Source organism: Bombus affinis, chromosome 12, assembly GCF_024516045.1.
Source record: "Bombus affinis isolate iyBomAffi1 chromosome 12, iyBomAffi1.2, whole genome shotgun sequence".
Lineage (NCBI taxonomy): Eukaryota > Metazoa > Arthropoda > Insecta > Hymenoptera > Apidae > Bombus > Bombus affinis.
The window spans coordinates 6,979,076-7,005,656 of NC_066355.1; the positions used below are offsets into that span (position 1 = coordinate 6,979,076).

At 37.0% G+C, this 26,581-nt stretch overlaps 3 protein-coding genes across 4 annotated transcripts in view; 2 read left to right on the forward strand and 1 right to left on the reverse strand.

The window, feature by feature from the left end:
- The window catches only part of LOC126922566 (neuropeptide CCHamide-1 receptor-like), a 189,286-nt gene that overhangs the window by 86,042 nt on the left and 76,663 nt on the right, over nucleotides 1–26,581 (forward strand). For both annotated transcript variants that reach the window (XM_050735287.1, XM_050735283.1), the window contains one exon: nucleotides 8,419–8,576. The gene's annotated coding sequence lies outside the window, so the exon portion shown is untranslated. The remainder of the gene's footprint in view (nucleotides 1–8,418; nucleotides 8,577–26,581) is intronic.
- Nucleotides 14,981–16,835, reverse strand: LOC126922776 (immediate early response 3-interacting protein 1-like). Its single transcript, XM_050735637.1, has 4 exons — nucleotides 16,826–16,835; nucleotides 15,534–15,656; nucleotides 15,230–15,331; nucleotides 14,981–15,155 (listed from the first exon to the last, which is right to left on the reverse strand). Exons 1-4 carry the CDS (start codon nucleotides 16,833–16,835, stop codon nucleotides 15,100–15,102), a joined length of 291 nt encoding a protein of 96 aa, XP_050591594.1. The 3' UTR covers nucleotides 14,981–15,099.
- On the forward strand, nucleotides 18,068–25,321 carry LOC126922629 (uncharacterized). Its single transcript, XM_050735427.1, has 3 exons — nucleotides 18,068–19,278; nucleotides 24,213–24,374; nucleotides 25,283–25,321. The coding sequence occupies exons 1-3, from the start codon at nucleotides 19,059–19,061 to the stop codon at nucleotides 25,306–25,308; spliced, it is 408 nt and encodes a 135-aa protein (XP_050591384.1). The 5' UTR covers nucleotides 18,068–19,058; the 3' UTR covers nucleotides 25,309–25,321.

A 26,581-nucleotide genomic window follows, 5' to 3' on the forward strand; every position in this document is an offset into this window, starting at 1 on the left:
CCATATATTTCGTTTCTCGATTATCCAACTTTAAACAGTCGTCTCTGGCCTGTTTTCTCCCTAATTGCCGAGTAGCCGTCGGCGTGATTGCAATCTGTTCCGGTCGTTTTAATACGAAAACGTCGGAAATCCGAGCGTTGAACGTGATATTAAAATTCCTTGGTTCACCACTCGACTATTTCCCTCCTCTTCGTCGAATAGCAAATACCAACCGACCGACGAAGAATACGCAATCAAAACGACCGGGCGAGTGTAAAAAACGTCTAGAAAGGTTGCCATTCGAATAAAAGCTACCAGGCGAGGCTTGGTTATCCCATGTTTCCATCCTTTGGGAACGTTATTTCATCCCGTTGCCTTTTTTCTCTTTCTCTCTCTCTCTCTCCCCGTCACCTAGAACGATGAGACGGCATGATATCAACGACGAAAAATGGATCTGTCGGGTGTAGGACGAACCTTTCGAACCAACACTTTGGGACAAACGTTTCGCACGAATGAGGGGAAGGAACGTTCAGAAGGAACAGTTGGAACGAATACTTGGAACGAACACTTGGAGCAAACGGTAGGTTGTTTTCACGAAAATAATCGGCCACCACGCTTCAATCTTGTTCTACAATCGTGCACCAAGTGTTCTTCCTATAATTGAATATCTCGTTCCGTTGTATCGGTGTATCGAACATCTTGAAGAGGCCAGGAGTTCTCTGGTTCTCTCTAACTCGCTACCGTAACACGATTGAAATATGCAGAATACGGTGTTCCGCGGTGGGAACAAATATTGGACGCTCGAAGTTTGGTATCCTCTACAATAGATGAAATGTAGATACGTTGGCAAATGACACGAATGTACCTATCAAATAAATTCCAAACTGTTCGGTATTTAAGCTTCAAGAACACCAATTCATCACACCGGCGCGCAGCGTTGGATTTTATTTGTCAGTTCGAAACAATACGTGCTTTGTTTTCCTTACGCTGCTTTGTTCTTTTTATTCATCCTCTTTGTTTCAGTAGCCCAAAGTAGGGTTTTATAGGTGGGTAATTGGAGTATTATACTCTTTCTTTCTCAAACAACAGTTCGTTTTGTTCGAAGTTTTTATTCTTCTTTGGAAGTAGGAAACGGATTAGGAGTAGTCAAGGGAATGTTTAGAGATTGCCAGGAACAGTCGGTACTCTCTTCAATTTCCTAAGGAACTATCCGCACGGTTCCCCGCCTTTATTTTATCGAAAGCTGAGGCACGTTTCTCAAACGAACACGACGGAGATCCACCAGGAAATAAACTTTGAAAGAGCAAAGGAACGCGACGGATCTTGGGACACGTCTTACTAAAGGATTCACTATGATTTCGTGTCGCTTTTACTGGCGGATATTGACGATGAATACTAATGCAACTATTTGATCGAATCGTGTAAAATACCTTTTGTCCGATCATCTCCATCTAATGTATTTTAATATACCTTAAAATAATAAAAGCTTAAAAATGTTCAAACGTTCAGTCAATTAGGATGCAATTCGTCCATAAAAATTACGATCAAAAGATTTGCTATGATTTCAGTAAAGTAAAGCATTTCAATTTTATTATCTCAGCTTTCTCGCGCAATAATTTGCAATTTTACAATTAGTCAACTGACTGATATCCTTAAGTTTATTTATCAAAGCTGCTGGTATAGACAATTACATAGTTCAAGTTTAAAAAATGTACGTAATATCGTTATTTTTCTCTGCTTTTCAATTTACGGAGTTCATCAGCATGGTTTTCAAGCGGTTAATTCAATAAAACATACTTTAAAAAGTTCTTTATCTTCAGACCGCTCGTAAACTACGAGTCAGATAAAGGAGGTACTTCTAAACTCACGCGAAGATTATTAACGCTGTTTCCAGCAGAATTATCCAAAATCCGGAAGTACGTCAACGTGACAGTGTACTTTATCCGAGAAGAAGATTATTTTTTATTTCTATAACGTCAGAACTATCAGAAGAGCCAAGCGATCAATTCATAATTCTTCGTAGACAAATTTCGTAAATTTACAACGACGCATTTTTTAAAGAATATTGATTAATTTCAACTTTGGTTCATTTCTTTGTATTATATATTTTTTCATCCTGATTCCTTTAATACGAGTTTCATCTAATTCTATACGCGATCCTCGTTAACAGATTATTTGCGTTTATAATCTTCCAATTTCACGAGAACACACTAATCACCGTCTCTAGTCATTGATTTGCCATTAATTTATACATTTTGGAAAAATTGGTATACCATTACCGCAAGTGCACATGGCAATTCAAATGGTTCCGTACAATAGCGTATATTGCCTATTAAAGATGTTAATTTATATTTCGCCGGCAGGCTTCATTTAATTACTTAATGGAGATATTGAAACGTCATATTGACATGCAATCTCGGTACTGCGCCGAATATCTAAATTTTGTGGCGTACTAACCACATAAATGTTTTCTGGAATAATATCGCAGTCTAAACAACAGAATGTACACTGGTGGCAATGCGCAACCCTCTATTGGCAGTTATAGAGGGTGGATCAACGCCGCCGACGGTCAAGAGCAGCCACTTTCTCAACTTTACGATCCTCCCGCTCGATGTTTACTCATAGCCTGGTGAAAATAGCTTTAAGACTACCGGAGGCTTCAGTTCGATATTTTTATGGGGGCCACCCTCAAGAAAGACGAAAGTCAACCTTACCGTCACACTAATTACGCAAACATCGCTGATGATTCAGTTTCTTATCTAAAACTGTTCTTTCAGTAATCGCGAGAAATTTATTTTTACGGTTAATAATTTAGTAAACAATAGTTGTGGACTATATAACGATACATATATGTAATATCTAAATGGGTCTTTATGTTGGGTAATGATGGATTATTATTCGAAGCAACGAAATGATTACAATGCTGTCGTACGTCTTATTTTCATACGCGGCTTTCGACTTCCCGATTCACACTCTCCGGCTTCTACACTCGCTCGCTCTCGCTTCTCACTCACACTGCACGCTTTTTGCATTCGTTCTCTCCGGCTTCTCAACTAACACTGCCTTTAGCGTTTCTTTGTCTTTTCTCGTCCTATCGGACACGTGTCCCGAAACGCCCGTGACCAGGGTCACGCAGCCCCTTTCCGCGAAACTATCCACTTGAAAGGACCGCATTGATGTACCCGACGATGCCGCGGCTTTCGCGACTTTGTTTACGGTTCGGCCGATATCTTAGGCCTTTTGTCCACGATATTACATATATATTCCGAACGAAGTTTGTTAAATGTTACATAGGAAAAATATGATAAATGCTTTTTTGGTGATTTTCTAACTTTTACGCTACTTGATGATCAAAAGGAAACGCTTTAATATAACGGTAGAATTTTAGTGAAAGTAACGATTTTTCGAATTCAAAGAAATCTCGTTTGGAAAGAATGTTTAAGACACTGCCAAGATGTGACAGATGTACTACAAATTAAAATGCATTTCTAGATTCGTTAAATATCAACTAACAAGTCGCTTGTTATCAAAACGTTCGTGTTCACAAAGTAAATAACAATTGATTAAACTGTGTCATTAACTATTTAATCCGAGTTCTTAACACTTAACTCGATTCTTCGAACGAGCTTTTCGAGACGCTTTAATTAAACGAAAAACCAGTGTTCCGTATTCACGTGACTTTCTAGTTAGCTCTTTGTACAATCTAGAATGTATTAATTAAGCCAGAAAGCGTAGAATTTGCTTGTAACTTTTGTTGTAATGTAACTTCCTCGGATGTAGAGATGGCGTTTTTAATTTACCCCCGTCACGATGCTAAACCGTAAACTCATTTCGCTCGCGTTTCCCTCGTCCATTGTTAAAGGTACGTAAATACCACTGTAATAAGAAATTTAATTCAATATGCCATTCCCCCACACGTTTCATTATGTTTCGAGCTTTCCATTTTCGCTTAAAGATTCTACAATGTCAATGATGTCCATCAAATTTTGATAAACTGGTTGAGAAAATGAGACGTTTAAAATTAATTTATCAACGATAGAAATGATATTTGCTGAGGGATAACCAGACAGAATTATTGGGGCGGCTTATTCGATTTCTCGAAAAACATACTGCCAAGATGTTTCTATATATATTACATATTACATACTAGTTCGTTGTCCGACGAATACAAAGAAAAAGTCGAGCAAACCTAACTAATCCTTCTACTCGTTATGGTGTAGCACAGTCAAGCTCGTAAGAGGGGTTAAGAAGCTTAGGTTAGTTCAACTTTAAGCCTATCGACATATTTCCTCAAACCAAATTGTTTTTTTTAACGGCATGGTATCTCCGTGTCTTTTGTGATTCTTTCGAGAAGATATCATCGTCTTACTGGGATTAAATTTGTTTAACGTCCTCGGAACTCCATTTTATCATCTACCTTTACAGTGAACGCGTCAATCGAGAAAGGATTGATGGATTGAAAAAATTGCACTTGCGTGCGATGAATGGCGTTGACGCTTGACGGCCAAATATCGTGATATTTTTCAGTTTAAAAGGACCAACATCTTTCTCAATTTCCCGTAAACCTCTCTTTTTTCATTATAATATTCAAAATATTCGGACGTTGTGTTGTCACGAATTACTCAACATTTTTATCCTTAAATATATGATCTTTTAAGGTACATATAAAACGTCTGTGTCAACGATTTTGTGCCATAAAATCATAGAGAAATAGTTTTACAGGCCAGTCTCGTTTTTCTTTACTCGCGATTAAAAAAAGAAGCTACAGTCGTTTGAATAAAAATTATTTTATATTACAATTTTGAATTACGTATCCGAGAGATATAAATAGGTTACCTGATGACAAATTGAAACAATTGTATTCGAAATCCGAGAATTTCCGGAGTTTTTCTTCAATCAAGCTCCAAATAAGCGAATTAAAATATAGAATATTAAAACCAGCTGTGCCACCGTAATTATAATCAGTCCGGTCAAAGAAGCACCATTCATTCGACAGAATTATTAAGCTCCGGAAAAACTTGCACGATCACAGTTCTCTCAGATGATGACGGAAGAATTCAATTTGTTAAATTTGATACACACTGTAATCATTTTACCCATTTATTACAATTATCCTAATACGATGAATAACAAGAGATCAGAATTCAGGGGACTAGTTCAAAGGATAGGTTCCAGTACAATGGATATCGGCGAAGCTGGACGAGATTAGTAGTAGAAACCGATATTAGTCAGACGGAAGACAAAAGCGCTGACAGTGCCGTTTAGCAATGAAACAGAGGATTCTTTGTACCCAAGGGAGAGTGGACACTCGAAGACTGTAAATACTCGAAGACTGGATTACCTTCTCCTTTTCTTTCTTATACTGCAATTTCATAGAAACCGAGTCTGTAAAATAATCTCGGTTCTCCCATGCTGCTCTTATCTTCATATATCCTGTCGACCACAGATAGGAAATTTTGTTGCACACGCATATCGTCCGACTATAAAGATAGGTAATACAGTGGAATCTCACTTGTCCGAGTAGGGACCATGGGATTTCGGATAATCGAGCAGTTCCAATGAAAAAGGTTCACCAGCTAATCCTCTCTATTTCTTTTTATTAGTTTGGGTAATAGGAACTGTCCACCTTGCACGATTGAACTAATGATACTTTACAAGTGATCGATAATAATAAATTATAATTTTAAATGTAAATTTTGGAAATTGCATGTTATGCAATTATCTTATATCGCGTAAAACTGTGAAATTGTAAAAAATACATGTACAATTTGCAGCTTGTCAATTGGCTAATAGCATTAGGTTGCTAAATTATTCTGTATGGAAGAAAATTGCTTCCGCATCGCGTTCTTCCGCATCTTATTTACTTTTATTCTACTCGACAAGAACAATAATGCGGCGAGCAATAAACTCGATTGTGAATAAGTCTTCAAAATGAAGTCTCTTTTAATCGAATATTGATTGAAAAGTGTAATCTTCTCTGATGATTTGGAATTATACAGTCGCTGGAAAAATAAGACTATTTCTTTTCTGTTTCATCTCTATTCATGTTTCCAATCTCCATGGTTACTGACCGTTTACTTCGCGCGTTTACACTTAATATAATATTTAAAACAGTACTATTTTTAACTATTTTAACAGGAAGAAAGGAATCAAGGATTTTACTAATCGATTTGACCGGTTGTCCGCAACTAGCAATTATTTACAAATTTAGCAAGTGCAAATGAAACGAATAACGTTGCTTCGATTCGACCATGTGTCCGATGCATGATTATTTTGCCAACGCCCCAATTAGTAGCCCCCATGCGATTTCACGATTCTTCTTCTACGAAATCGAAATCGATCATCGGAAGTCGTTAAAACGTTGCTAATCTTGTGCGGTTCTTGATAGGAAATCCGAGTTTTTTCTCGCAATCTGCTCTCATCCATACCAACCACGTGTAATCCAATTCAATTTTCATAACTCGCGTCTTTGAAATAATTTTACAACTCACGGGTATTGTATCTGGTATAAAAGAACCACGTAATAACAAAACCTCTGCGAAATAACAATGTATTGTTACATCGGCGGGACGCACGTGCATCGTTTCGCTGGTATTGGAAAGAATCGTAGTTTGATTATTTCATTTGTGCCTGTATGGAGAACCACGAAACGAAGTAGAGCGGTGCAATGCAACGTTTTCAGAATTTTCCGCCGCAGTAATTAATCGATTTTCACCGGGTTTTATTAAAACTTGTTAGGTAACATGCGTGGTACCGTGCAACGCATTCTACACGTGCCTTTTTAAATGATACACGAGCAATTAATTATCAAAATATCCAGGAAATGTGGTGCTGTGAAGATTTCCATGGAAATTAACTTGCGTACAGGTGATACCGGGAAGATTGAAAATATCAATTCGACGAATTAATACCAACGATGTAAATTATTTTCCCAATCGAGTTCTATCTTTGCTTATTTAATTGAAAGTTAACTCGTGTGCTTCATGACGATCGTGATAATTCTAAATCCACAACTTTTCCGTTCTTCTGTGTGTAAGGATTCGAATATTCCATCATTCGACAAAAATGAATTCTGCTCTGTTATTTTGAGGGCTCTTCGCCCAAACTATATTTCTCTATTATTAGAAAATTTATCGAAAGTGAGAGAGGAATTATTATCAATAAGCGCGCCCCCGTTTCAATATACTATAATAATTTTTCCATATAGTTGAAAGTTCTTTTTTCTCGGTTGAAGCTAAAATAAAATTCAATTATCCAAAATTTAAACCGTAACAAAGTTAAATTGCAATGTAGAAAAAGCTCGAAAAATAAAAATTCTCTATTAGTTCCTCTTCTAAAACAAATAGGCGCGATTGTATTAATCGATAAAGCGAAATTTTTATGCCCCGGGGAATGACGTCGCAACGCCAACCGACTTGAAAATCGATAGTCGAAGCTTAATGACGCCAATGATATTCCACCAACGTACGTAGCACGTTCCACGAAACTTCCTAGTTCAATTTACGCACGAAAAAGACTGCTATATTCTCGAACGAACGAAATCGATATTTCCAAGCGTGAATCACATCAACCAGAGAAACTGTATCTATGCAGAATTTTATTAACTGCAGCCGTGAGTTGAAAGATAGAGAGAAAGAGAAAGAAAGAAAAAGAGAAAGGAAGAGATTGTCCAGAAGTATTTTACCCGTTTTAAATTGTAATTTCCATTCACGTTGCTAGATTGAACAACAGGCTTTTAGTAACAGCTGCCATGGACGCTAGTAAATTGATTAAACGAACGTTTTCTTCACGCATTCCCGTACCTTCATATTCCTGGAGTTTCATCTCGTTATTTTTAATGCGAATACTTACAGCTCGCCAGATTGTCGAATACTTAACCATCGAATAACGATCGTAATTTATTTTTCCACGTAAAAGTGGCTTGGAAAAAATATTCTTTGTCCTCGTTATTGTTGTTTTCTACTATATTACATTCTTAAAGTTTTGAAATTCCACTCAAAACGTACACGAAACTTTTTTCGAAATTAGCAGGTTCTGTTCTTTATGCAATCATATTTCGTCAGTGTTTACGATGTACTTTTGCCAAAATTACGAGACGCTAAGTGGTCTCTCCGCTTTATTATGTATTAATTCATGAAAAATGTGGACACGCGTTATACACAAGCTTTAGATAGCCAGGCCACTGTATATATCCTGTTTAATCCTATCACGGCCGCTATCGCACTTAGCCTCATTTAATGATCCTAAATGTCTTGGGCTTCGATTTACGAGGTGCTAGCTCTGTCTTGTCGCGTATGGATCCGGTCGTCGTAACGGGTCATCATCGGGAATAAATACCATTGTAACGTGATATCCAATCTGGCCAGCTTGTGATTGAAACCGTGTTATAAAAGGGTTTATAGTCAACCGGCTTTTATTAAATTATTTTTCCTTTTCCAGACGCGTCTCGTCAAATTCGTTTGGCCAAACTGTATCTCGCTTCAAGGTTCACGCGTATACGTACACCACGAATAAAAATATAGAGCGATCATAAAATGAGCCAGAGCTGAGATTTACACGTTTCGATTGCACGTTTCCTTGCAGATGTAAGGATTTTGGTAAGTGTTTTTTTAGAATGCGAGCAATATGAATTCGCAAAGAATGATATCACGATGAATTGGAAAAATACTAGAAACATACAAGAATGTTAGGTGTATTTTGAAAAACAGTTGACGAAAAACAGGTGGGAATTTTCGTGAGTCTATCTATTAAATTGTTTTCTAATGAAGAACGAATTTCATTCGAGACAAATTTTTATATTGTCTGTGCGTAACACATTATCGTAAATTGTGACTATACCGATAAGAGTCACTTTCGAAAGCTTTGATTTAGCATTCCGTTGATACACTGTTTGACTGCTGTTCCACACGGTTGAAGGTTCTTCCATCTTCGAATGAGATTTCGCGTCAACCGGGAAAGATAACGGCGTTCGAGCGAATCCCAGCGTGAAATTGTTGGATGATTAAAGTGGCCGGAGATCGGTTTACCGGCTCTCTGTCGAATTAAACGAGACACTTCGAGTTTAAGGGATGATTCAAAGTTTGAACAGTTTCATTACACCTTGTGTTCATCCGTTCTGAATATCTCGAGTGGGTAAAATAGTAGATAAGTGAATTCAATCGACAAAAGTTCAGTTAGTCGGATATTAAATAAAACTTCCTTCCAACAAATAGAGTCCAAGTGAATGAAATCCTGCTTCTACTTCTGCAGTTCTACTTCTGTTCCCAAAATTCTATTTCCAAAAAGTTTATTTATTTAAAAACAGAATAATATTTTCGAGTAATTTCTATATTTCTATATTTCTAAATTATGACACGTCGTTGAACCACTGGCGATGATATAAATTTTTAAAATCTGGGGCAGACTCTTACGTACGGCCTTAATTGTAGTTAGATCAATTAGTGACCTTGCTTAACGCTTTACGACCCTACTGAATTGTATTTCACCTACTACACTTATCGTAAATTGTCTCAAAGCTGAATGACGTCAGATTAATTGGCCCCCAACGACATGTTTTTTTGGAAAAAGGTACATTATTGCCAACGTACACATTGCTAAGGCGATAAAATCGGGAGAGAGAATGTAACGAGTCAACAATGGCTACCTTGGAACGATATCAATTGCGCTCGAGAGGCGATGAATCGTAAATTCGCGTGAACTATCCTTTACAGGCATAAATTTGCTTAAATTCCTTTGCCAAAGAATTGTGTACATGTTCGTGTGTAAACACGAGTTTGCATTGTCTTTCGTGGATCGAGGGACGCCAATAATCAAGTATGCTTTTACTATTATGCAGCTCACAAAAGACCCTTGCCTATAGTGCCTGAAATACTCGAATGTATTCCTTTTTCCACGACATTCGCGAGAATGCGCTCGCCTGGATTTATGTCGGCGCCTACTTGATTAAATTAACCGCATAAAATGCTCGCACATTTCCTTTGAATATCCTTCAATTGTGTTACATCCTTTAGGACATTTTCGTTCCAACCATTATTTTTATTGCCATGAAATTGGTTAAATATCTTAAGGTGAGATTGTCTCGTGTAACAACAACAAGAGTAGTGATTATTATGAATTTTCTTTTTAGTCTAACTATCGGTTACGCGGTAAATACTAGACCTTTTTAAGATATAAATAGATAGTTTTGAAGTACAGATGTAATTTGTTTGCTTTATTTTTAATTTAATGATAATTATTTTTCGGGTCATTATTATTTCCTTCCTCTACGTTAAGGCTGTCTCTATATAGTCGTCTTTGTCCGGATAATCCTCTCTAAATTCCTATAATCTTGGTGCTTTTGCAACACTAAACTCAAAGGAAACATAGCGACACATCTACTATCGATGCCATTAACAACCAAAGTTTCACTCAAGCTCCTCCTACTCATATTTTCTACGATACTGTACCTATTCGCGTAGGAATTTAGTAACGCACAATTGATACTGTTTTCTACGGAATTAAGAAATTTCAAGGTTCTCTTCTCTGATGAAATTTCCACATTGACTTTGTTAAGGATTATGATGGAATGAAACATTTGGTCAAAGCGAAGAGAAGTATCGTTAGCTGGAAACTCTGCTATCGGAAGCGATACCGGTGGAATTATAAGCATCAAAGCCACTCATTACGGTGGAATTATGCAGGCACGATAGAAAAAGGTATTACCACGAAAATCCACGTGTTCGGTTAACGAGGTCACCCAGCACCGCCGTTAACGTTTTTCACACGGCAGAAATGCACTCCTTTATATTCTCTTTCTTTCCGTGAATCGTGAATTTTTATTGATGGCGGTTTTATATAGCGTACATGAAGGTATAAGCAGCGAAAATCTCATTAGATCGCTGTTGGTCCATAGTATCCAAGTCGTTTCAAGTTGCTTGTTAAAGTGCGCGCAAGAATGTCGTCATCTCTTTGTTATCCTCTTATACATATACCGTTAGCTCAGCTTGAAAATAGATAAAAATCCATAATTGTTATAAAACTCCGTAAGTGCAATAATTCAAGTTCCGATAATTCTAATTAAATTTTGCCTATTCTCACCTATTATCGAAAGTGAGAGAGGAATTATTATCAATAAGCGCGCCCCCGTTTCAATATACTATAATAATTTTTCCATATAGTTGAAAGTTCTTTTTTCTCGGTTGAAGCTAAAATAAAATTCAATTATCCAATTATAGTTATGACTTCGAGATGGCATAGCTGTGGAGCCGGAGCCGAAGTCGAAGCCGCGATCGGCGCGAGAACGCGCCTTGTAAATACAATTTACACACGCTTTCCACAGCGTTCGCTGCGTCATCCGACAGTACGAGGAGGAACTGAACGCGTACATCATCGAACCTGGTCTAACAGTTACTTCAAGGAAGATCGAACAACTTATCTAAAAAGAAAAAAGAAAAAGTAATGAAAAACGAGGAATAAAAGATAAAAATGAGTTCGAGGAACGGAGCGAACGCTGACACGAAACACATACGTAAATACAAGAAACACAACACAAATACATTATATTTTTTATATGTCTTAAACGCTATTCCTTAACTACGCATCTTTTTTTATACTTGTATAAAGGCTTTTTTGTAGAAAAAAATAAAAAAAAACGTCGCCACCGTTGAAACAGCCGCCTGTGTTCTATTTCGACGTGTCTTTTCACCAATGACGATTCTCTGGTAGCTTCTCCATCTTTCGCTGTTCCTCTTCCTTGTCCTTAATTTCTCTTTTCCTTATCGATTTGGTCTCTTCCTGAATTACAACCATCAAGTTCTTACTCTAGGTCCCATGCCATTCGTGACCTCTGGGCGTTCGCTCGCAGCTACGTGAATATTCCTCCTCCTTTAAAGACGACCAATTTGTTTTCTTCTCGTTCAACAGACGCCTTTCTCCTTTCACTGTACCGATCAGAACCGACCGCGATGGTTCGTTCGCAGATCGCCTCTGGGCTCACGAGCTTCTCCAGCCTGGACATGACGTAAATTCTCACGAGCGGCGTTTAACAGATGCTCGTAAAGCGGATCGAAGAAGCCTGGACATCGGTCAGGGATTCGAAAGTGGCTTCGCTTCGCTATTCTACTCGCTCCAACGTGAGCGAGACTCTACTACGTGCGCACGTAGTGTACTCTTGATTTTGAATTATTACCGAATAATGTCGTACCTTTGAGAAGCAAATAATAATCAGTTAGAAGATTTCTAACGAACGTCATTAGAATTTTACAGACGATTCGACGAAATAGTATCTTGTGTTGACAGAAATTTTGTCTCGAGGTTTCAATTTTATCTCGGATAATGTATTTTTGAAAAACAAATAATAACCGATCAGAAAATTTCTACTATTAACGTCAATCGAATTTTATAAATCAATTCGACGAGATAGTATTCCGTGTTATCAGAAATTTACAGGAAATTTTTCAACTGTGACTCGACGTACGTAAGTCCGTAGCCAATGGAAACGTTTAGACGCTGAACAACGAGCCGCGATACGCCTCGTGAAATCGCTTACGCGTGTTTAGATTTCGTTGTTTGTGCAATCGGTACACGTAACAGACTTATTGAAGTCAGGCGCTAGAATTTCCTCCATTAGAAGAGCTGATGTGCCTGCCTTATGAAATCCATAATGTTCAATGGGAATGTCTGTCTTTTATGATGATCTTATTGCACTGTTTGAAAGCGGTATGATTAAATCGATAATATGGAAATTCTCACGAAATAGGAAATTCTTGTGGCTTTCGAAACAATTTCGATTTAGGATCGCCAGGAGTTCCGCGGCTCGGGTAATTAGAAATTGAGTAACGTGTGCTAGAATTAAGTAATCAGCCAGCGTCTCGACACAATGCGAGCCTGGTGCAATTAAACACGCCGTAATGAAGAATAAGTCGCGAACGCTATGCTACAGCTAAATTAAATCATCAAGCTGGATATTTCTCCGTATTCCTGCTAACGTCGTTGTGTTTAATCGAGCTGATTTTGCGCAAGAGAGCGTGTAACACATTACAGAAGAAAAATAAATATTTGATGTCGGCGAGATATCGTGGACAATAAAAAAAAAAAATACTATCGAGAGAGCGGAAGGCGTTAATAGTAAAAACGTGGAGGAGATATTGCGTGAAAAGGCTTGGAGCCTTTCATAGGATGTTCTTCGTTGCTCAAACACTACCAAACAACTTCTTTATACACTGTGAAACTATCATCTTCCATATTCATCTGATTGTTCAAAGGAAAAATATGAAATAGCTAAACAACAACAAGTTTGTATTCTGCGAAAAATGGAATAGGCACTGCCGTGTATCAGCGCAGCTAATCGAGCAGCTTCAGCCATTCGCAAGAAAAAATTAAAAAAAGAAGGAAAGAGAGATTCTCTGATGAGGGTCGGTTATGTAACTTGGGCAAGCATTACACGAAAGAGTCCAGGGAATGCAGGTCGTACTTGCAACTGTGGAACTTGCACGAGAGAAAAAAGCGGTGCAATTTTGATGGGCCCATACGTGCTCAGAAATTGTGTAAATGGCAGGGATTCGATTGCACAAACGTGTTTATCACTTCTATGACTATTACGGTGAAGGAGATCAGCCAGAAGTGATCCAGTCGTTATATTGCCTCACGATTTCCGCTCCAATCGACCGCGAAGGCGTCCAAGATTAATGGACACTATAAATTAAATCTAACGGAGGAAATTGAAACAGTTAAACCATTCTATTTATCGTTTTGAATATATGATTAAGCGGACGTAAACAAATGTGCGTTTCAGTGGCGATTTTCCGTGTTTAGTGAATCTATTTTAGACGTGAGACATGTATCTATATTTCAAGGTATAACTCGAGGAAAATAAGTTGATCCTTTAAAGATAGATATAAGATTTTAAAGTTGGCAATAAGAAGTTAAGAAATTAGGAAATTTGTTGCACGTTGCTGAAATGTGACAAAAATTGAGTTGTTGGTAGCTAATGACAGAATGCAAAGTCAACATGACACTTGTTTATTGATTGCACGGAGATGTGTATGTATATATGTTACTTCCACCCCGAGAAAGGGAAGAAGGGGAGAAAGTTACGAGAAAATCATTGGCTTCCCGCGTGCGTCATCGCGTCGTCTATGAAGATACGAAGACAAACAGACATGAGCATCCTGTCCAACTACTTACACCTCACACCAAGTCGAACATAATTTACAGTACGTTCGTCTGTTGATTTATGATTTAAATTATGAGTGAGAGAGTACATTCGAAGACACTTAACGGAAAGAGACGTCCTGTAGCGGAAGTTCGCCACATCTCTTCACCATGAATTTCCCCGTACTTTCAAGAATAAAATGTAAATGACTAATTGAGAAAATGAAACAAGTTCCGAGCACGTGTCTTGAGTGAATAGAATTTCGAAAAAAAAAATAAAAGTAAAAAGATATTCAATTCTTTGACGATTCTCCTAACGAAATATGAGATTTTCAATTGTTGGCGTCGATAAAAAAAAAATGGAACTAAATTGCAACTTACAGTTACATGTTGATGTCGCATGACAAACTTCCTTTTATAGAGTTGATGTTGCAATATGAATTTCGACGGTTGTTTCAAGTTTATTTGTAGACATTGGCAAAATGAAGTAAGTAGATGCTGTTTAGTGTAGGAAAAAGCAGATGTTTAGAGCAGATGGAACAGGAACTGCTAGATAACGTGGAAAGAAATATTCTAAAAAGTTCGAAATGATGAATGATATTTTAGATAAATATTTAAGTATATATGGAAATATATGTATTTTGATATGATAAAAGGTTTGTTGTGTATTACCGCATTATCGTATGAAGAATTTTTTGTCTTCACTACGATGATTAGAAAAATATGTAAAACGTATCCAACATAATTAAACAATTGGAAGCTTATAAAATAATATAAAAATAAATAAGAATTGATATAGATAGAAACAACATATATAAATACTGCTATCTTTTAAAATACTTGCAGTACAAAAATATGCTGAAACACGATATAATAAAAAATACTTTACTCTTCGATACAAAGGTAAAAATAAAAGAATGTAATTTTGCGTTTATGTACATCACTTTTCACAGCTCATTGTCCTTTTATTTACACCATCAATCGTTTCTTTCACCCAAGCACCAGTTTCACAATTATTGTTACGATATTTAGGAATATCAATGGAACTGCAACAAACAACATATTTCTGTTATATTTAAATTAATTATCAAACGAATTAAAATAATTTGTTTGTAATTACTTCGTGCCACCGTTCGTATGGACCTAATAAGGTTCAAAATTTGTGACTTTACTGTAGGAGGTTCTCCGAAGCCTTGAACATTTTGCCACGACGCCCAACCAACTGTAACAATGTTTAAACAAAAATTATGTAATATATTCCAATATACAAGTAAAAACATATACATATGATTTATATATTTATCATACTACGCGATATATGTAAATACAATAGATAACATAACCTACAAATTCTTCATTTCTATGCAGGGAAAAAGTTCAGTATAAAAGAATAATACAAACAAAAATATGATGATATTGTGTACCTTTTGCAGGAAATCTTTCTTCGTTTAAAACGCAGATCGCATTCAAACACAACATAGTCGCTTCAAAAAGTGTCCAAAGTGTAAACGCCACATTATATCGATATGATGAATGATAACATTGAGAATATCACGCAGCGCCACTAGCGTAGGGAAAGGTAAAACAGCTTCATACGCATCAAACAATCAATTTGTATTGATTAGGAACCGTCCTGCCATCTTCCGTGTTCAGCTGGAAACTAGCAATTAAAAAAGTGGCGTTATGCGGGAAATTTGAATTAAAATTTATTTTTACTATGTCAAAATATATTTAGAGTAATCTCGAGCGATTTAAATATCGCTCGAGATTCCAAAAATAAGATAATCTTGGATTTCGTTTTATCGTTAACGTTTTACAAATGCTTGCAAAAATAGTACTATATGGAAACTAAGAGCCTTAAAACGATATTCGAAAGAATCGGTAGACTTTACAAGTAACTTAACAACGCGATAATACAACGGATGGTTGGGAGTATTATTCTATTTATAATAATTGAACGACAAAGCGCACCTTCTTGGCACTAACGCTTTTGGAACAGGAGTACGAGTGTTTCTAGACGATTCGACGCTCTCTTCTCAATTGAGTTACGTTAACGATTCATGTGTGCCGATTTAGTTATAGAACTTAGAATTCATTTCATGCTACCCTCGATCGTTCATGACCTCTATCATCATTTTATCACGCGCCGTTCGTGGCACACGTTTATCACGTGTAAGGAAATTCGTGGATTTTAATATTCTGATATCGTTTTGCGTATGCAAAGAAAAGTCGGAATCTTCCATATCGTGATGAAAGTCACGGACGTATTTGACGTGTGCAAATATCTTTCTTGTTTGTAGACGATAAGTATTCAGCAAAAGCTATGCTAACTCACAGCCTCGAACAAGTGTTGTATTACTGCAAAAAATTGCAACACAGACTAAACTCGCGTCGGCGGAAAGTATGCGTGAATCACGTGTACCAAATGTCACGTTTATGCAACTGTAGAAAATATTGCATTATGCTAGGTTTAAAAAAAGTTTGAGACAAAACTATCATTAATTTCAGGAAAAATTTCCAACCTGTACAATGCACGTTTTATTTGGCAACAAGACAATATAGGAAAATTGTTCCAAAGCCAATGTTTCCTCGACTAATTTAGATCTTCCACGAATTCATTCAAATCATTCATCATCCCCTAACAGATAATAATATTTTTCATATACAACGATAACGACTGCCTTAATTTTAGCTATCTATATAAATCACAAGATACTCTGATTCATTTCTCCAATAATTACGCAAATCGTATGATTACAGATCTTCTGTCACATAAAAATGTGTACTTTTCAATAAACTAGACGCAGCAATAAACATACATTATAATCAAACTTATAGAATCAATTCTAAGAAATCGTATGATTCAAATCCACATCAGTGTGCGAACTATTTCCATAATTTATGCCGTATTAGACTGTACCTGCTGCAATTTCACAGGGTAATAACGCGTTACCATTCACCGACTGAATTAAATGACGCTGAATGTGAAGTACACGAGTCTGACCGCTCATGTTCGCTAAATATCATCGGAGAAATAGAAGAAACAAACGTGGACTTTGGTCGGTTAACGAACGAAGAAAAATGAGAAGGTCGATTTGTGAACGTTAGATACCGATCAAAGCAAATATTATTTCAATCGTCGCATAATTGCAAAAGAAATGATATTCAAAGCTTGCATCTTTTCATCCAAGTAGATTGTAAATAATTATCATTTGTTATTGCAATCCTGTTTTCAGTCCGAATCATGTATTATCTAATCTATTGCCTGCAATAAATAATACTTGGGTGACGTCGAAACTGTTACCCAGGAAGCAAGAGTAAAATGCTTAAGCCGTGCAATTATGAATTACGTGATACGTTACGGTAACAATTAATGAGGCATAAGGTCCAATGATGGAACGAGAGGAAAGAATGATTCTGGTATCAGTTCGTGTGAACTGAAGGCGTGTACAATTGTACACTTAAGAACGAAATTCTATGTTGTCATCGTTTCAAGAATTAATACGTTAATGGTCCAAATTAGACTAGTTTTTATAATACAATGTCTAAGTAATGTCTATAATAATGTCTAAGTAAAGCGATTATAGTTAATCGACCAAAATAAACGTAAAGAGCACTATAACGGTGATTCGAATTTGGTGGAACGTAGCTCGCGTCTGTCGAAATTATAGTTGAGACATTGTACGATGTTATATAATAAAGATTCTACCAGATTCCTCCATGACCGCTGTTGATATTTTCACGCAGATTTGTAAAATATTATGTAAAAAGTCGCATTGTCTAAGGTTGCAGTGGCCCAGTAAATATCGACGTTTTGTCCTCAAACGTAAATACATTCGACGTGTCCCCAATATGATTGCTGTATACTAGTAGTGGGGTAAGCGAATCGTTGATTGGCCAGTTTCAACAGAGGGAGCCTACCAGGTCCGTCTCGATGTTGCTAAAAGCTGCAGCAAATGGGGGAATATCAGTCGCTAGTACCTCCTCGATCTTACTAGAGACGACCGTTTTCACTTCACAATTTTACTTCGTTTTCACTTTGACTTTTAAACACTTTCGTATAACTTCAGTTACAGAACGTTAGGCGGATTTGCACGCAACATACAGTGAACAAAACATCAACAAACGCAGAGATTAGAATCGGACAATAGAGAGTCGACAGTTATATTCGAAGGTCTTTGGTGGATAAAATTAATCTGGTAAACCGGTTGTACGAGAACTGATTCTGCAGAGGCAACTCCACAGATTGTCCGTGTGAAACCACGTTGTCGTGGGCGGTAAAGGGAGAGAAAAGGAGCTAAAAAGGGTAAGGAATACCTTACATATAAATATACATAACCAAAGCAGAGTTGAAGTGGCGGCGAGAAGGGAACACCAGTGTGCTGGAAAACGGTGAGGCAGCACCGTGACTATGTAAACTACTAGCATATACTTGTGGCAGCGCGTGCGCAGAGTCGGACAACGTCTGTATCGACAATATTTATAAAGGTACATCGTAACGTGATAGATAGATCGTCGACGATCAAACAATCGAGGGTAAAAGAAGATTTAACCAAAGAAGAGGACAAAATCGGAGAACTGGGCTTTTCTTCGAGCATAGGCAAAGAAGCACGCAAACTGGCTCCAGAGGTGAGGATCAAGCAAATTGGAATGAGGGAGGACCTGTTGTCCATAATACGGCACACAAGTAGCGATCATTTTTCGGAAGAACTCTAGCCGAAGATTGAGCAGCAAAACGGGTAAAAAGGAGACTAGCAATAGACCACTGTTTCCGAGTATTTTATACAAATAGAGGGCTCTTGTTTGCTGGATATTTCAAGCAAAAGCGTTACCAGGATCACTTTCATTCTCTTCCTGTAATTATCGACTTCTCGACTGGTCTACCTATTGACTTGTGTTTTCCCGAAGGGAAACCAAAGACCCCAATTTGAATAGTTCATCGTCGGGTTATGCCCTGGGTTGCCGCCTGTCTCGACCTGTTGGCGGCACCGATTCTGGGTTACTGTCTGGCCGTGAGGAAACTTGCACTGCAAGCCGGCTTTTTCCAAGAAGAAACGAACAAATCGATCGTAACACAAGCGGTGAACGCTATCAATACGTCGACTATACAAAAGGAGACTGCGCCGTGCGCTGATACGATGGCACCAAGCGTCGAAGAACAGCGCCAAGGTAAATCGATTAAATGGAACACTAGTAATATGAGTTTCATCTAATTGATATTATTTACTCGTACAATCACACCATGTTCGATATATTCGATAGGTAACGATGTTATTGAATAGCAATTCAATCGGTAATCAGGTTGCGAAACATTCGATGGGAAACGTTATTTATTTCTTATCTATCGAAAACGAAAGCATCGGATTACTCTGCGTTATGCAATGCAACAGTCATCATAAAAAATTGCATGGAAATGCAATATGCAAACGAAATTAAAAAATGCCACCTGCGGAAATACCGGATGAAATAATGGCTTTTTTCATCGTTTGTTTTTCTCATTGAAACGCATTACGCTTTTTCGCTCGTTCTCTTTGAATTTCTCGTTTCGTGTCAGCTAGATCTTTAGCTATTACACCGAAATTCCCACGAAACCAGGCCACGGTTTCACGAATCTGTGATCTCCACTTGTAATAGGAGTGGTGACTATAAATAAAACACGATTTAAATAGATATCCGTGTCGTATGTTCGAAACGCGTGCGACGAATGAAAATTCAGCATGTAACAAATAACTTAAAATTGATAAACTTGTTGTTTTCATTGAACTCGCATGGAAAATGAAAACAATAAACAAAGAAAGATTCACAGTATAAAAACGAGGAATCTGTACATAGATTTGCACTTGTCGCGCTATCTGAGAGATAAATTTATCGCGAGAGGTAAGTTTACGGCGTCTAATAACGGAGGTCTGTCGCCTAAAAAGTTAGTATGCATTGATAAAAAATATTTTGTCCTTTTCCATTTATCATCAGTTCAGTCGGACCAATTAGCGTGCACCTTTCAAAGAGGCGTTTCTGTCGCCTAAGGTTGTCCCCGGTTTTCTTTTAACGACGATAAATTGCGTGTCAATGAAAAACGCGACGGGTACAGTCACACAGTTCGTAAAGGCAGAAAAGATCCCGAAGGTCAGCAGGAGTCAGAGATGTAAACGAGAAAATTATGGTAACGACATGGATTATCATGATCCCTGCAATTATTGTAATCTCGTCGCAGGGGAAAATCGTTTCTTAACCTCTTGCGTTGCTACTATTTTTTATAACTATACATAATTAGCTATACGCGATTAAAAGATTCAATTATGGGAACTTTGCATTGCGTTCTTTTTGTATTCCTTTCATTTACAATTAAAGTCTCTGTATTCACAAGTGTGTCTGGATATAAGAAGATAAGGGGTTAATCAATACTGGAGAAGATATTGCGTGGTTCCATGTTTCTTCTAAACGTGGCCTCGAGCACAAAAGCTGTTATTCGTGAATGAATGGAGATTATTCAGTACCAGTCACCGAAGGACATCGAAATATCGTTTAACAAATTCATCTTATTGCTATTCGTAGTAACATAAATTAAGCACAACAAAATTATCGATGAGATAAATTAAACCTTCAGGTATCCTCGATCTTTGAATATTAATATGTGTCCGATATTTTTAAATCTGCAATCGGCATCGTACCACATAGAAACTTCACTGATATATTCTAAGACGCGCTATTAATTTCGTTATTTAATTGAACTTAAACATAGAATTATTTGAGACAACGATGTCTTTTGACAACGTGGATATTGCTGGTAAGAATTCGTTACACGTTCCAATGTTTACCTCGCGATAAACCGTGAAAGAATTTAATGAGACAGAGGAAGAGGGAGTGAGAGAGGGAGGGGAGAAACGAAAGGTAAAATTTCTTCAAGGATATCCCATGAGAGATATTATCTTAGCTCGTGAAACGGGAATGTGCACATTGCACATCGTACAAGTTGTACGCCAATAAGACTAAAAACTCCACGATCGAGGGTGTGTCCCTTGTGTTTCTTTGAACTGCTACTTTCATGATCAGCCGTGCATGTAGTCGTTACACGTGCATTATCATCAACACGCGCCAATTATTTATATTGTCCTTGTAGATACGCACAGCTTATAAATATACAGTGGGAAAAAAGTAGCTGTTGTCAGCTGTGAGAGAGTTGTATCTTATATCGTAATACGTTTTATACTCAGTTGACGCAAATGCTCCTTATCTCAGAGCACGGTGGTTTCTTATCAAAAGTTTCGTTTCTTTTTTCTATATCTCAGTAACTAAACGATCGTACCAGGTCCCACGAGTATCTCATCTTATCAAACTCAAGTGCTTTCGAATTTTATAAAGCTTCAATAATTTAAGCTCCTCTCTATCGTAAAATTCTGACAAGAGTTTTCGAGTACGATGAGTTCCAGAAATTGTCTTGTTTTATCTAGTTCAAGTAGCTGTCAGTTCAATTTTTCTTTTTCCTTTTTCTTTTTTTTTTTTTTTTTTTAACGAAATTCTGTGGCAAATTTGGTGAAATGCGATGTAGTGGTAGCTGCCGTTACAGCGCATGTTCCGATGCAACAAAATGGTTTTCTCCACAAGACCGATTATTGATTTTCTGCCGCTGAGCTTGTTCTTATCCTGCGCATGACAGCATATGGAAATGACCGTGATGAATCTTCGCGAAGACGTAACGCAATTTTCATAATTAATTACTGTATTCTGACGTTACAAATTTCATTGCCATTTGTTCATAGATAAATAAATATTATCGACACGATATTCCATGGAATAATTTAGTATTCACGCATACGTTGGTAGCCGTAGCGTGGCGAGAGTACATGCGTTGTTACAATTCAACGCTTGAATAATAAATCGAGTGACGACACGTTTCAGGTCAACGTACCAACTGTTAAAGCTGGTTTCATGGGGATTCTCGATAGGTGATAGTACATCGTTCGGTATACGCGAATGATCGGTATTGATCGTGTATCGCGTGCAACAGCTTGGTAAATACGACACTCGAAGCTGCACTTTGAATTATAAAACAATATACATACATCGGTATATCATCCGATTGTTTGAGTTGAAAAACTTCCGTTTTCAATACGTTTTATTTTTCAAAGCGAAACGTGCGATTCGTTTGTATAATCTATAAACGTGCATCGAAGCTCTTTTATCCACGGATCAAGGGGTCTAATTCGTAATTATTTTGTTGACACGCGTTAAGTCGAGAAAAACAGACACGCAAATAAAAATGAAGACAGATATAGCGAATGACGAAATCGTTCCGTGGCGTACGTGCTTTTGCTTATGGTAAAAAATCTACTCAGAGATTCGTTAAATTAGTCCAAATGTAATGACCTTTATCGCTTTTCGAGCTTCGATTATTAGGCACAAGGACATGCCGATTCGAAACAACACGCGATAACGCATATTTCTATCGCCATGTCGAATTTCGTGAACTCAGATAATTCGATAATTATTACTCCATTTCAATTTTTTATATTGTAAACAGCGAGTTAATTATAACGTTACAGACAGGTCGTCGTACGTATTTTCGTACTTGAACTTTAATCCTGTTTTGAACTTTCATTCTATACACCGCAATATATTGCGTACGATTACATATCGATTACGAACGACTACACGATATATTACATAAATTATCGCATGACATATAGAGTTTTGGAAAATATAGCAATCAAATACGTAGATCGCGGATATTTATACGGTTCTGAGAAATATAGAAAAATCCAAATAATTACACAATCATATAAAACATATATAAAAATATGAAGGTGTTTGAAAAGTTCGCAACATTTCCGAGAATTGATAAGCTCTGTAATCGATTGCGATAAAATTTGAAGGGGTTAATTTATACCTTTTATAGAGATTTCATAAATTTAATTTATATGAAGCAGTATTGTATTTTATATTCGATAGAATGTCAATTCTACGAAAATACATTTTATTTGAATTTCGCTACGAACTTTTCAAATATATGAGCTATAAAATTGCTACATTTAGCGAGTGAAACAAATATTTCTCACAAATATTTCGCATGAATATCCGTATTCCAAAAATGAGAATAGAATAAGTCAGAATGTCGAACAAACAAAAAACAAAGTTTGTTGTTGAGATTAATACCGCGAAAGAAGCGGCAGTCGCAAAAGTGTAGCCAAAAGCTCTCGAGCATGAGGAGAGAATTCTAAATATAAAGTTCACCAACGCTCGGTTTTTAACGTGGAACCCAACAGGAAGGCATCAGTACTCGGTTGAAATTCGCACTCTGAAGTTCGCGAGTTCGTCTAGCCGGTTGTGTCATTGAAACGCATTCTTTATTATTGATTCGTCATTAGTTGATTGTCGAACAGTGTTGTTAACGGTACATTGTAAAGAACATGTGTGTGATCGGTAAGGATTATTCTTCCATCGATCAATAGTGAAAACGATTTTAATCTAAATGTACGGGTAAAAAGCAGAATGCTCATGCAAATGTTGCACGCAATATAATGCTCGCGTATATCTTTTATTTTCACTTTTACGTTCATTGTTTCGTAGAAACCTAAATATTTCATTCGACGAAAACAAAATAAAAATTTAAAACATCTTGTTCATAGCGCGCGAGAAAGAGTTCTTTTGTGAATCGAAGATGCGTCGGAGGGAAACGATAATTTTCTCACTAATTTCATTCTTACTATTATACGATCACATTGTTCGATTTTCTATCGAATTACGTCACATACGTTCACATTGTTAACGATCATTCGACTGTTGGCTGGCTTAACAAACTAGCTTGGCACCGGGTCAGATCTATCATAGTCGTTTGGGTGCATCTTTTAAAATTGGTCGTTATTATTATATTATTATACACATAAAAATAACCGGATGCTACAATGAAATGCCTTAGAAAATATCTGACTTCTATCGTAATCGCGTATTGGCGTTGGTAAATTTGTTCACGATCTGTACATTCATACTCGCGTCTTTGTTGCACAATCCTTTGTCTCCTTGATATTTATCAATGGCCATACGTCTACTCATCAAGCAAGTGAAAATGCAATTAATTACACGAGTATCATAGATTCTGTTGCTTTCAGAACCCAAGGATAAAATCACAATAAGGACGTCGGGGATAATGAAGTCTCCCCGAAAATTCTCAGGGGTTGTAATCGCGATGTGCGGTTTACCAGGTCGTGGAAAAAGCCAAGTGGCACAATGCCTTTCGCGCAGACTCAACTGGAACGGCGATTCCACTAAAGGTTGGGAATTCTGTTTTGTTTACTGCCAATTGCTACACTTAAAAACGAAACCTGTTCATTAAATCATATTAGTCATCTTAAATAAGCGGTTTCGTAGTATTATTTCCATTCGACCAACAATTATCTGTGTCTCTTCTTTTTTTTTCCTTTTTTACTTCCTATTTTGTGGTTGTATTATGTGTACAAGTCACGTGTCTGATCATTAATTCGTTAGTTTTTCATTTTTCCCGTTTTTGTTTTCAACACGGTCGTTAAGAGGATTTATTACATACGCTAAATAGACTTGTTACGTAAATCAACATTTGCGGCGCTTTGAACAAATTTTAATTTCTATTTTGTAATATATTACATTGTGCTCTTCCTAATTTTTACAACCTTATAAAATACTACAAATAGATATATTCTCTACATACGCATATACGTATACCAGATGGGGACTATATAACATGGTGGAAAAAAAAAACATTATTTCATATTGTTCCTTTGTGAAATGCTAAATAATTGTTCTATGTTATTACGTCCCGGGACCTATTTATATTTCATGTATAAATAAAACTATTCTTATATATTTTATACTGCATTAATTTCGTCATACCATTATAGTAACGATGGTAATAATAAAAAATTTATAATTACAATACGAAGTTGATGTGTACTTATTAACCGTGTACTATAACGAAACTTAAATCATACCATGATTTGAATATTATATCGCAGGTCTACTTTATTAAAGTTTATGTTTAAAATTAGCCATTGTTCCCTGACTTTGCATAAGCTAGGTTTTAATGCTTTGGGGACCTCGATGTACGAACCATTCTATGACTTAGGCAAAAGTCTATATACTTTAGTATATAGTACATAGATAGCGTATATACCTTCTACATCTCTAAATCAATGCTTTTGCGTAGGAATTTGCATGGCGCGATCAAGATAAGCTGCGCTATCGTTATCCATGGGGAGAAAGCTACATCGACGCCATGCACCGCGTGGAACCGGTTATTGCTGAATTACAGAGATCCAACAACATCTTGGTCGTGTCTCATCAAGCTATTCTGCGCTGCATCATTGGCGTTTTCACAGATAAAAAACCGGGAGAGGTGCCTTACGCTGAGGTGCCACTGCATACCATCATCCGAGTCAGCAGCCAGGGTTGCAATTACAAGGTGGACTTCTGCAAGTTACCCATCGAGTGCATAAACACGACTCGCGTGAAGCCGAATAATTGTAGCGCGGACAGAACCGCGGACGATGCTCTGCTCACAGTCCCAGCACATTTCGACATACCGGATCCTTGGCGAAATCTTGGCAGCGGACCCATTCTCGTACAACAACACTGAGAAACCGCTCGGAGATCCAGGATCATGTCGAAAATTCGATGTCTGTTTGTTTGTAAGCCCTGGAGCTTTCAGCAGTGATGTCTTCTTGGAATATTTTTGCTTTTGAATTCAGGCAGGGGATGAAGATTTGAAATATCATGCAAGTATGGATTGAATATATTATTAGTACATATATATGTATAAGTAGATCGCTTTAAGGTATCTTTAAGAAATACAGATTCGATGAGACGGAAGATGATGATATCGGAGTCAATTCTAGATAAATAGATTGGATAGATCGCGTGAAAGAAACGACACGTAAAATCAAATAATCGTTATCGAGACTGGATATTTATTTCTGAAATTTTCATTTTCTCATGAATCCCGAGAAACTTAGGTCGTTTCAACTTTGACTTGTTTATCGTCGAGTTCCGTTACCTTCGCGGGATGTACTCCGATTGTCATGTTTTTCCTCGTTGATTCTGTTCCCATTGGCAATAATTTAGTATCCTACTGCTGGAGCCCTCTATACGTTATGTTTAAGCAGTTTAATTTTAATAATCATATACAAGTCAAATGTTACATTAAGTCTAATATGTCGCAGATGACTATCGCAAGAAATATTTTAATTGTACATCGTAAAATTCAGAAAGACAGGCAATCTTTTAAATTGTAAGAATGCGAAACATGTCTTTCGTATTAAATTCTATTTCAAAATATTGATATAATATATACAACGAACACACGAAAGACAGTTTTTTTAGTATTGTACTATTTATAGGTGATAGAATTTTAGATTTATGTATTTTCGTTTGCCTAGTTCCTAGCACAACGATTGTAAGCCTCGAGATTTGGACGATATTAGGATTTTTATTACTGTAAAGTACAATT